The 11,347-nt window shown below is 52.9% G+C and overlaps 1 protein-coding gene across 1 annotated transcript in view; it reads right to left on the bottom strand.

The window, feature by feature from the left end:
• Positions 1-28: 28 nt before the first annotated feature.
• Positions 29-11,347, bottom strand: part of TGM1 (transglutaminase 1) — a gene marked incomplete at its 5' end in the record, with an annotated part of 15,633 nt that continues 4,314 nt past the window's right edge. Inside the window, 7 exons of the mRNA XM_041486274.1 lie at positions 29-296; positions 1,709-1,845; positions 3,863-4,023; positions 5,831-6,109; positions 7,175-7,328; positions 9,709-9,797; positions 11,012-11,115. Coding sequence (XP_041342208.1) covers positions 29-296; positions 1,709-1,845; positions 3,863-4,023; positions 5,831-6,109; positions 7,175-7,328; positions 9,709-9,797; positions 11,012-11,115 — 1,192 coding nt within the window. The remainder of the gene's footprint in view (positions 297-1,708; positions 1,846-3,862; positions 4,024-5,830; positions 6,110-7,174; positions 7,329-9,708; positions 9,798-11,011; positions 11,116-11,347) is intronic.

Genomic DNA, 11,347 nt, shown 5'->3' with positions numbered 1-11,347 from the left:
GCTCCCAGTGCTCCCAGTATGACCCAGTTCACCCCCCCGTGCTGCCGCCAGGCCTCCCCCTCCTCCTCCTCCTCCTCCCAGTATGGCTGCCGGCGTTCCCGGTGCTGCCGGGCAGGCTCCCGGTGCTCCCGGCGTTCCCGGTGTTCCCAGTATTCCCAGTAGCCACGCTGAACTGGACGCTGCCGTGCAGGGGGGGCAGGGTGGAGCTCTCCAGCGTGGCCGCTAGGCGGCGCTGTCCGGCCCGCAGCGGCGTCACTGATTGGCTGAGCCGGAGCGTCTGCCCCGCCCCCACCGACCTGCGGGAGGGACAGGGAGAGACCGGTATGGACCAGTACGGACCAGTATGGACCAGTATGGACCAGTATGGACCAGTACGGACCAGTATGGACCAGTATGGACCAGTATGGACCAGTATGGACCAGTATGGACCAGTACGGACCAGTACGGACCGGTATGGACCGGTATGGACTGGTATGGACCAGTATGGACCAGTACGGATCAGTATAAACCAGTATGGACCAGTACGGACCAGTATGGACCGGTATGGACCAGTACGGACCAGTATGGACCAGTACGGACCAGTACAGACCAGTATGGACCGGTATGGACCAGTATGGACTGGTATGGACCAGTACGGACCGGTATGGACTGGTATGGACCAGTATGGACCAGTACGGATCAGTATAAACCAGTATGGACCAGTACGGACCAGTATGGACCAGTACGGACCAGTACAGACCAGTATGGACCGGTATGGACCAGTATGGACTGGTATGGACCAGTACGGACCGGTATGGACTGGTATGGACCAGTATGGACCAGTACGGATCAGTATAAACCAGTATGGACCAGTACGGACCAGTATGGACCGGTATGGACCAGTATGGACCAGTACGGACCAGTACAGACCAGTATGGACTGGTATGGACCAGTATGGACCAGTACGGATCAGTATAAACCAGTATGGACCAGTACGGACCAGTACAGACCAGTATGGACCAGTATGGACCGGTATGGACCACCAGTATGGACCAGTACGGACCAGTACAGACCAGTATGGACTGGTATGGACCAGTATGGACCAGTACGGATCAGTATAAACCAGTATGGACCAGTACGGACCAGTACAGACCAGTATGGACTGGTATGGACCAGTATGGACCAGTACGGACCAGTATGGACCAGTATAAACCAGTATGGACCAGTATGGACCAGTACGGACCAGTATGGACCAGTATGGGAGAAATGAGCTCCCAGTCCATCCCTTTATAAACCAGTAACCCCAAAATCCCCTTTTAACCGTTTCTTAACCCATTTTTAACCCATTTTCTCCCATTTTTACCCATTTTTTTGTCCTTTTTAACCCTTTTCTCCCCATTTCCCCCCTCCCAGTCCATAAACCAGTAACCCCAAAATCCCCTTTTAACCGTTTCTTAACCCATTTTTAACCCGTTTTCTCCCATTTTTACCCATTTTTTGTCCTTTTTAACCCTTTTCTCCCCATTTCCCCCCTCCCAGTCCCTCCCAGTCCCTCCCAGTCCAAACCAGTAACCCTAATTCCAAATTTAACCCTTTTTTAACCCTTTTTTACCCATTTTTCACCCTTTTTTCTCCATTTTTCCCCCATTTTTCCCCATTTTCTCCCCTTTTCTCCCCATTTCCCCCCTCCCAGTCCCTCCCAGTATAAACCAGTATAAACCAGCCTCACCCCAGCGACACGGGTTTGGGGCAGGAGATCCCGGCGCCCTCCATGCGCAGCGAGGCTCCATTCAGCGGCTCGGGCAGAGGGTTCTGGAAAACCACCTGCACCGCCACCTCCTGGCCCACCACGGCCGGGCCCAGCAGCTGCGGGACACCCAAAATCCCCACGTTTCACCCCAAAAAAATCCCAGTCCAAAATCCCATTTTTTACCCCTAAAAAATCCCTTTTTTACCCAAAATTCTCCTCTTTTTTCACCATTTTAAACAAATTTTTGCCCCCAAATTCTTGTGTTTGACCTTGGGTTTATAATTTTTAGCCCAGAATGATCAGATTTGGCTTGAAAATGGTGATTTTTAGTGTGAAAATCGTGAGATTTGGGCCCAAAATGGGTGATTTTGGACCCAAAATGTTCTGGACAACAGGTCTACCCATTAAAGTAAATGGGGAATGTTGGACAACAGGTCTACCCATTCAAGTAAATGGAGAATGTTGGCCAACAGGTCTACCCATTGAAGGCAATGGGGATTGTTGGACAATAGGTCTACCCCATTAAAGTCAATGGGGATTCGGCGACACCAGGTCTACCCCATTAAAGTCAATGGGGGTTTAGCCACCAGGTCTACCTCCATTAAGCCCAATGCAGATTGAGAGACACCAGGTCTACCCCCATTAAAGTCAATGGGGAATTTGAGATTGACAGACACCAGGTCTACCCCATTAAAGTCAATGGGAATTTTTGGACACCAGGTCTACCCCATTAAAGTCAATGGGGAATTTGAGATTACAGACACCAGGTCTGCCACATTAAAGTCAATGGGGTTTTTTGGACACCAGGTCTACCCCCATTAAACCCAACAGGGATTTACAGACACCAGATCTACCCCATTAAAAAAATGAAAAGTGTTGGACACCAGGTCTACCCCCATTGAAACCAATTGGGATTTACAGACACCAGGCCTACCCCATTAAAGTAAAATTTGGACACCAAGTATACTCAAAGTCAATGGGGATTTTTGGACACCAGGTCTACCCCCATTAAAAAATCAATGGAAAATTTTGGACACCAGAGCTACCCCATTAAAATCAAAGGAAAAATTTGGACACCAGGTCTACCCATTAAAGTAAATGGGAATATTTGGACACCAGATCTACCCCCATTGAAACCAATGGGGACTTTGGGACACCAAGTTTACCCTATTAAAGTCAATGGGAACATTTGGACACCAGGTCTACCCCATTAAAGTCAATGGGCCATGTTGGGACAACAGGTCTACCCCCATTAAACCCAATGGGGATTTACAGACACCAGGTCTACCCCCATTGAAACCAATGGGATTTACAGATTTTGGGGGCATTTCGGGGCCGTTCCCATCAGGATGAGCTCGGGAGAGTGCAGCAACCCTGCCCAACCCAACCCCAAATTTTTGGGATTTTTTGGGGATTTTTGGGATTTTTTGGGGGATTTTTTGGGATTTTTTTAGGGAGATTTTGGGATTTTTTTGAGGGGATTTTGGAGATTTTTTAGGGGGATTTTTGGGATTTTTTGAGGGGATTTTGGGGATTTTTTTGAGGTATTTTGGGGATTTTTTGAGGCTTTTTTGGGGGTTTTTTGGGGATTTTTGGGATTTTTTGGGGGATTTTTTTGGGGATATTTGGGATTTTTGGGGGATTTTTTAAGGGGATTTTGGGATTTTTTTGAGGGGATTTTGGGGATTTTTTGGAGGATTTTGGGATTTTTTTGAGGTATTTTTGGGGATTTTTTTTTGGGATAATTGGGATTTTTTTGGGGGATTTGGGGATTTTTTTGGGGGGATTTTTGATATTTTTTGAGGCATTTTTTGGAGGGATTTTGGGGATTTTTTGGGGGGATTTTTGGGGGGATTTTTTGGTATTTTTTGAGGCATTTTGGGGGATTTTTTGAGGCATTTTTTGGGGATTTTCAGGAATTCTTTTGGCCATTTCTGGGATTTTTCGGGGGGATTTTTGGGGTTTCGGGGCCGTTCCCATCAGGCGTGTGCAGCAACCTTGCCCTACAGAACCCCAAATTTTTGGGATTTTTGAGGTGATTTTTTAGGAGGTTTCTGTGATTTTTTTGGGTGGGATTTTTGCGATATTTTTGGGGGGATTTTTTGGATTTTTGGGGGGTTTTTGGCCCCTTACCGTCAGCGTGAGCTCGGGCGTGTGCAGCCGCACCAGCAGCTCCCTGGCCAGCACCTGCCCCGTCTCCTGCACGGCCGCCGCCACCGTCAGCTTCAGCGCGTCCTGGTCCCCCACGTGCGGCTGGTACTCGGCGTAGCTCACCGCCATCGTCACCGTGTCCTCTGAGGGGACATTGGGGACATTGGGGACATCGGGGACACCTCAAGGACACCCCCAGGGACACCCCCAGGGACACCCCCCGTCAGCTTCAGCGCGTCCTGGTCCCCCACGTGCGGCTGGTACTCGGCCGTCGTCACCGTGTCCTCTGAGGGGACAGCGGGGACATTGGGGACACCCCCAGGGACACCCCCAGGGACACCCCCAGGGACATCCCCTGGGGGACATCGGGGACACCTCAAGGACACCCCCAGGGACATCCCCTGGGGGACATCGGGGACACCTCAAGGACACCCCCAGGGACATCCCCTGGGGGACATCGGGGACACCTCAAGGACACCCCCAGGGACATCCCCTGGGGGACATCGGGGACACCTCAAGGACACCCCCAGGGACATCCCCTGGGGGACATCGGGGACACCTCAAGGACACCCCCAGGGACATCCCCTGGGGGACAGCGGGGACACCCCAAGGAGACATCGGGGACACGCCCAGGGACATTGGGGACACCCCCAGGGACATTGGAGACACACCCAGGGACACCCCCAGGGACATCCCCTGGGGGACATCGGGGACACCCCAAGGAGACATCGGGGACACGCCCAGGGACATTGGGGACATCATCGGGGACACCCCCAGGGACATTGGGGACACCCCCAGGGACACCCCCAAGGACAACCCTAGGACATCAGGGACACTTCCAGGGACATCAGGGACACCCCAAGGAGACATTGGGGACAGCGCCCAGGGACGACATCATCGGGGACACCCCCAGGGACATTGGGGACACCCCCAGGGACATTGGGGACATCGGGGACACCCCCAGGGACACCCCCAGGGACACCCCCAGGGACACCCCCAGGGACAACCCTAGGACATCAGGGACACTTCCAGGGACATCAGGGACACCCCAAGGAGACATTGGGGACAGCCCCCAGGGACATTGGGGACATCATCAGGGACACCCTCAGAGACATCAGGGACACCCCCAGGGACATTGGGGACACCCCCAGGGACATCCCCTAGGGGACATTGGGGACACCCCCAGAGCACATTGCGGACAATCCCCTGGGACATCAGGGACATCCCCAGGGACATCCCCAGGGGACATTGGGGACACGCCCAGGGACATCAGGGACACCCCCAGGGGACATTGGGGACACCCCCAGGGACATCCCCTAGGGGACATTGGGGACACCCCCAGGGACATTGGAGACACACCCAGGGACACGCCCAGGGACACCCCCAGAGCACATTAGGGACACGCCCGGGGACATCAGGGACACTCCCAGGGACACTGGGGACATGACCCAGGGACATCAGGGACACCCCCAGGGACATCACTGGGGGGACATTGGGGACACCCCCAGGGATATCCTCAGGACATCGGGGACACCCCAGGGGACATCATCGGGGGGATGTTTGGGACACCCCCAGGGACATCCCCTAGGGGACACTGGGGACACCCCCAGGGATGTTACCAGGGGACATTAGGGACACCCCCAGGGACATCAGGGACACCCCCAGGGGACATTGGGGACAATCCCCAGGGACATCAGGGACATCCCAAGGAGACATTGGGGACACCCCCAGGGACATCCCCTAGGGGACATTGGGGACACCCCCAGGGATGTCACCAGGGGACATCAGGGACAGCCCCAGGACACCCCAGGGGACACTGGGGACATCCCAGTACCAAACCAGTACAAACCATTCCAAACCAGTACAAACCATTCCAAACCATTCCAAACCAGTACAAACCATTCCAAACCAGTACAAACCAGTCCAAACCAGTCCAACCCAGTGGCTCACCCTGGCCCGGGGGCAGCGTCCGGCGGTGCTGCTCCTGCCGGAAGGCGGCTCCGGCCACGCCGGTGTAGCGGACGGCGCAGAGGGAGAAGCGCAGCCGCAGCGTCCGAGGCTCCAGCCCTTGGTTCTTGACGGCCGCCCGCAGCTCCAGCTCGGCTCCGGCCACGGCCGGAGCGGCGCCGACGGTCAGCGTCACCTCGCCGGCCGAGGCCGGGCCGCGCTGCCGGGGACGGGAGCCGTGCGAAGTGGCGGAGGAGACGGCGCGGCGCTCCTCCTCCGAGCCTGGAGGGGGTCAAGGGGTCAAGGGTTGGGTCAAGGGTTGGGTCAAGGGGTCATTGCTTGGGACATGGGTCAAGGGGTCAAGGGTTGGTTGGGTCAAGGGGTCAAGGGTTGGGTCAAGGGTTGGGTCAAGGGGTCATTGGTTGAGTCAAGAGTTGGGTCATTGGTCAAGGGGTCATTGGCTGGGTCATTGGTCAAGGGTTGGGTGAAGAGTTGGGTCATTGGCCAAGGGGTCATTGGTTGGGTCAAGGGTTGGGTCAAGGGTTGGGTCAAGGGGTCAAGGGTTGGGTCAAGGGTTGGGTCATTGGTCAAGGGTTGGGTCAAGGGGTCATTGGTTGAGTCAAGAGTTGGGTCATCGGTCAAGGGGTCATTGGTTGGGTCATTGGTCAAGGGTTGGGTCAAGAGTTGGGTCATTGGTCATTGGCTGGGTCAAGGGCTGGGCCATTGGTCATTGGTTGGGTCAAGGGCTGGGCCATTGGTCATTGGTTGAGTCAAGGGGTCATTGGCTGGGTCACTGACCATTGGTTGGGTCATTGGTCAAGGGTTGGGTCATTGGTCATTGGTTGGGTCATTGGTCATTGGTTGGGTCAAGGGGTCAAGGGTTGGGTCGTCGGTCAAGAGGTCATTGGTTGTGTCATTGGTTGGGTCATTGGTCAAGAGTTGAGTCAAGAGCTGGGTCAAGGAGTCATTGGTTGGGTCACTGGTCATTGGTTGGTCATTGGTTGGGTCAAGGGTTGGGTCATTGGTTGGGTCAAGAGTCAGGTCATTGATCATTGGTTGGGTCACTGGTCATTGCTCAAGAATTGGCTCACTCAGTGGCCAGTGGTCACTCAGTGGTCACTCACTGACCCTCGGGGTGTTTGTACTGGTCAGTGATGTCCACTCTGGCCGCAGAGCCGGCCCCCAGCGTGCTGATCCTGCGGTCACTCTGTGGTCACTCAAGGTCACTCTGTGGTCACTCTAGGGTCACTCTATGGTCACTCAGGGTCACTCAGGGTCACTCAGGGTCACTCTATGGTCACTCAGGGTCAGTGGTCACTCAGTGGTCACTCGTGGTCACTCACTGACCCTCGGGGTGTTTGTACTGGTCAGTGATGTCCACTCTGGCCGCAGAGCCGGCCCCCAGCGTGCTGATCCTGCGGCCGATCGCGCCCTCCTCCACGTGCACCACGGCGAATCCGCCGTGCGGCTGCCGCTGCCAGTACACCTTGTCGCTGTTCACCTGGGATTTGCATAATTAATGAGCTCATTTGCATCGTAATCAGCCTCCTCAGCTGCTGGGTTGACTCTGCCTCCCAATTAGGGTAATTAATCCCTGCTTTAATTAGAGCATCACTGGGATCCCCCCTTGGGGCTGCCGCTGCCAGTACACCCTGTCGCTGTTCACCTGCCGATTGCATAATTAATGAGCTCATTTGCATCGTAATCAGCCTCCTCAGGTGCCGGATTAACTCTGCCTCCCAATTAAGGTAATTAACCCTGGTTCGTCTAATTAGGATGCCACCATCATCCCCCCTGGGGCCGCCGCTGCCAGTGCACCTTGCATCCCCCCTTGGGGCTGCCGCTGCCAGTACACCCTGTCGCTGTTCACCTGCCGATTGCATAATTAATGAGCTCATTTGCATAGTAATCAGCCTCCTCAGGTGCAGGATTGACTTTACCTCCTAATTAGGGTAATTAACCCCTGCTTTGTGTAATTAGGGCGCCACCTTGGGGCTGGCACTGCCAGCACAGCTTGGGGCTGTTCACCTGCCGTTTGCATAATTAATGAGCTCATTTGCATAGTAATCAGCCTCTTCTGCTGCTGGATTGACTTTACCTCCTAATTAGGGTAATTAACCCCTGGCTTATTTAATTAGGGCGCCACCTTGGGGCTGGCGCTGCCAGCACAGCTTGGGGCTGTTCGCCTGGGATTTGCATAGTTAATGAGCTCATTTGCATATCTTGGGCTCCTCTAGAATCGCTCATAGGTGCCCTCAGCAGCGTAGTTAATTACGTTTTGTTGTTAGGCTAATTAGCCCCAGGTTTCGTGTAATTAAGGAATGTCCCGTGCACCTTGTGGCTGCTCACCTGGAATTTGCATAATTATTCAGCTCGTTTGCATATTAATTAGGCGGTCAGCGTCATTAGTAACTCCCCTCTGCAGCGCCATTAATTATGTTTTGTTGTTAGGGTAATTAACCCCAAGTTTTGCCTAATTAGCAGGTGTCCACTGCTGCTGCCCGGGCCTCATTTGCATATTTTGTGAGCTCATTTGCATATTGAATCACCCACGAATCTGGGGAATGAGTTGTGGCTCTTAATTAGTGTAATTAGCCCCAGGTTTTGTGTAATTAGGTGGGGCCCATCACAGCTGCCCGTGCCCCTTGTGGTTCGCCTGCCTCATTTGCATATTCTATGAGCTCATTTGCATACATTATCACTCACTCAGCAACAGAGTTAATTACTGCTTCTAATTAGGATAATTAACCCCTGGTTGACATAATTAGGGCACATCCCTGCAGCTGCCAGCGCACCTCATTTGCATAATTAACCACCTCATTAGCATAGTTAATTACCTCATTGGTATCATTAATCCCCTTTTACCAGCAGCGTTAATTACCCCTCTAATTAGTGCCATTAAGCCCTCATTTGCATATTCAGGCCTGTAGGCCTTGTCACTATTCACCTGCTCATTTGCATAATCAATCACCTCATTAATCGGCCAGTCATTAGCATAATTAGCCCCGCGCCTCATTAGCGGAACAAACCTTCACCTGGTCTCATTTGCATACAGAGGCCACGCCCACCACCACATGGAGCCGCCGTTCTCCTGCTCATTTGCATAATTAACCACCTCGTTAGCGTTAATTAGCGCAAGTAACCCACACCCGGTCTCATTTGCATAAATAGGCCACGCCCACCAGAAGCCACCACTGCCGGTTAACAATGTTGTTTTCCACCAGGGCATAATTAACGATCCCATTTGCATAAATAGGCCACGCCCCCACCTCAAGCCACCAGCGCACCCTCATTGCTCACCGGCTCATTTCCATAATTACGTCCCTCATTTGCATAATTAGTTCCACCCCTCAGCAGCACCATTATCACACCTAATAATTAGCGTAATCAAGCCCTCATTTGCATATTTAGGCCACGCCCAACAGATCAATCTACCTGATTGCTGAGGGGCTCATTTCCATAATTAACGATCTCATTTGCATAATCATTTGTCACCCAGTACCACCATTAAATATGCATCTTAATTAGCCTAATTCATCCCTCATTTGCATATTGAGGCCACACCCACCGCCGCAACATTAGCGCACACTAATTGCTCACCGGCTCATTACCATAATTAACCCCTCATTTGCATAGCTAACACCCAACCATCCACCAGCAGCATTAATTCACCCTCCCAATCTGCCTCATTAACCCTTCATTTGCATAATCAAGCCACGCCCACCCCTCCCCACCAGAACCCTTTGTTGTTTCCCACCTCCCCATTTCCATAACCGACCCCCTCATTTGCATAATTACCCACCACCACCCCCTGGGCATTAGTAATTGTAGGTACTAAGGGAGCTAATTAAGCGCTCATTTGCATAACTGGCCCCGCCCACCTCGGCGAAGACGAAGGGCGTGTCGTACTTGAGGAAAACGTCGCCGTTCTTGACAGCGGTGACGGAGCAGGGCCCGCAGCAGAACAGGCCTGGAACCGCAGACAGACCGGTACGGACCAGTATAAACCAGTATGGACCAGTATGGACCAGTATAAACCCGTATAAACCAGTATGGAACCGGTATAAACCAGTATGGACCAGTACGGACCAGTATGGACCAGTATGGACCAGTACGGACCAGTATGGACCAGTATGGACCAGTACGGACCAGTATGGACCAGTATGGACCAGTATAAACCAGTACGGACCAGTATGGACCAGTATGGACCAGTATAAACTGGTATGGACCGGTATGGAACCGGTATGGAACCGGTATGGACCGGTACGGACCGGTATAAACCAGTATGGAACCGGTATAAACCAGTATAAACCAGTATGGACCGGTATGGACCGGTATGGAACCGCAGCACAAACCAGTACAAACCAGTATGGACCGGTATAAACCAGTATGGACCAGTACGGACCGGTACGGACCGGTATGGACCGGTATAAACCAGTATGGACCAGTCCAACCACTTAAACCCGTTCCAGACCAGTACAAACCAGCACACACCAGTAACCCCAAACCCCTCCCAGTCCCATCCCAGTATAAACCAGTAACCCCAGAGCCCAAACCAGTACAAACCAGTATAAACCAGTCCAAACCAGTACAAACCAGTAACCCAAACTCCCTCCCAGTCCCTCGCAATCTCATCCCAGTCCAAACCAGTATAACCCAGTCCAATTTCTCCCATTTCCCCTCATTTTTAACCCTTTAACTCCCTCCCAGCCCCCCAAATCCCCTCCCAGTTCAGTCCAGTCCCCTCCCAGTCCAAACCAGTATAACCCAGTATAACCCAGTATAAACCAGTATGACCCAGTATAACCCAGTATAACCCAGTATAAACCAGTATGACCCAGTATAACCCAGTATAACCCAGTATAACCCAGTCCATCCCAGTCCATCCCAGTCCAACCCAGTCCATCCCAGTCCATCCCAGTCCAACCCAGTCCATCCCAGTCCATCCCAGTCCAAACCAGTATAACCAGTATATCCCAGTATAACCAGTCCATCCCAGTATAACCAGTATACCCCAGTATATCCCAGTATAACCAGTATATCCCAGTATAACCAGTCCATCCCAGTATAACCAGTATACCCCAGTATATCCCAGTATAACCAGTATATCCCAGTATAACCAGTCCATCCCAGTATAACCAGTATACCCCAGTATATCCCAGTATAACCAGTATATCCCAGTACCGCTGCTGGTCTCCTGGGGCGTGGCGTCCACCACCTGCCAGCCGTCGTAGCCCTCGGGCAGATCCGGCCGCTTCATCCAGCAGTCGTTCCACACGTGGAAGTTCCTGCACCAGTACGGACCAGTATGGACCAGTATGGACCACTAAGGACCAGTATGGACCGGTATGGACCAGTATAAACCAGTATGGACCAGTATGGACCAGTATGGACCGGTACAGACCAGTACGGACCAGTATGGACCAGTATGGACCGGTACGGACCGGTACAGACCAGTACGGACCAGTATGGACCAGTATAAACCAGTATGGACCGGTATGGACTGGTATGGACCAGTAT

This window comes from Pyrgilauda ruficollis, unplaced genomic scaffold (assembly GCF_017590135.1).
Source record: "Pyrgilauda ruficollis isolate IOZ18807 unplaced genomic scaffold, ASM1759013v1 scaffold748, whole genome shotgun sequence".
Taxonomy (NCBI): Eukaryota; Metazoa; Chordata; class Aves; order Passeriformes; family Passeridae; genus Pyrgilauda; species Pyrgilauda ruficollis.
The sequence above is the reverse complement of the archived record's forward strand: the minus strand, read 5'-3'. Positions and strand labels throughout refer to the sequence as shown.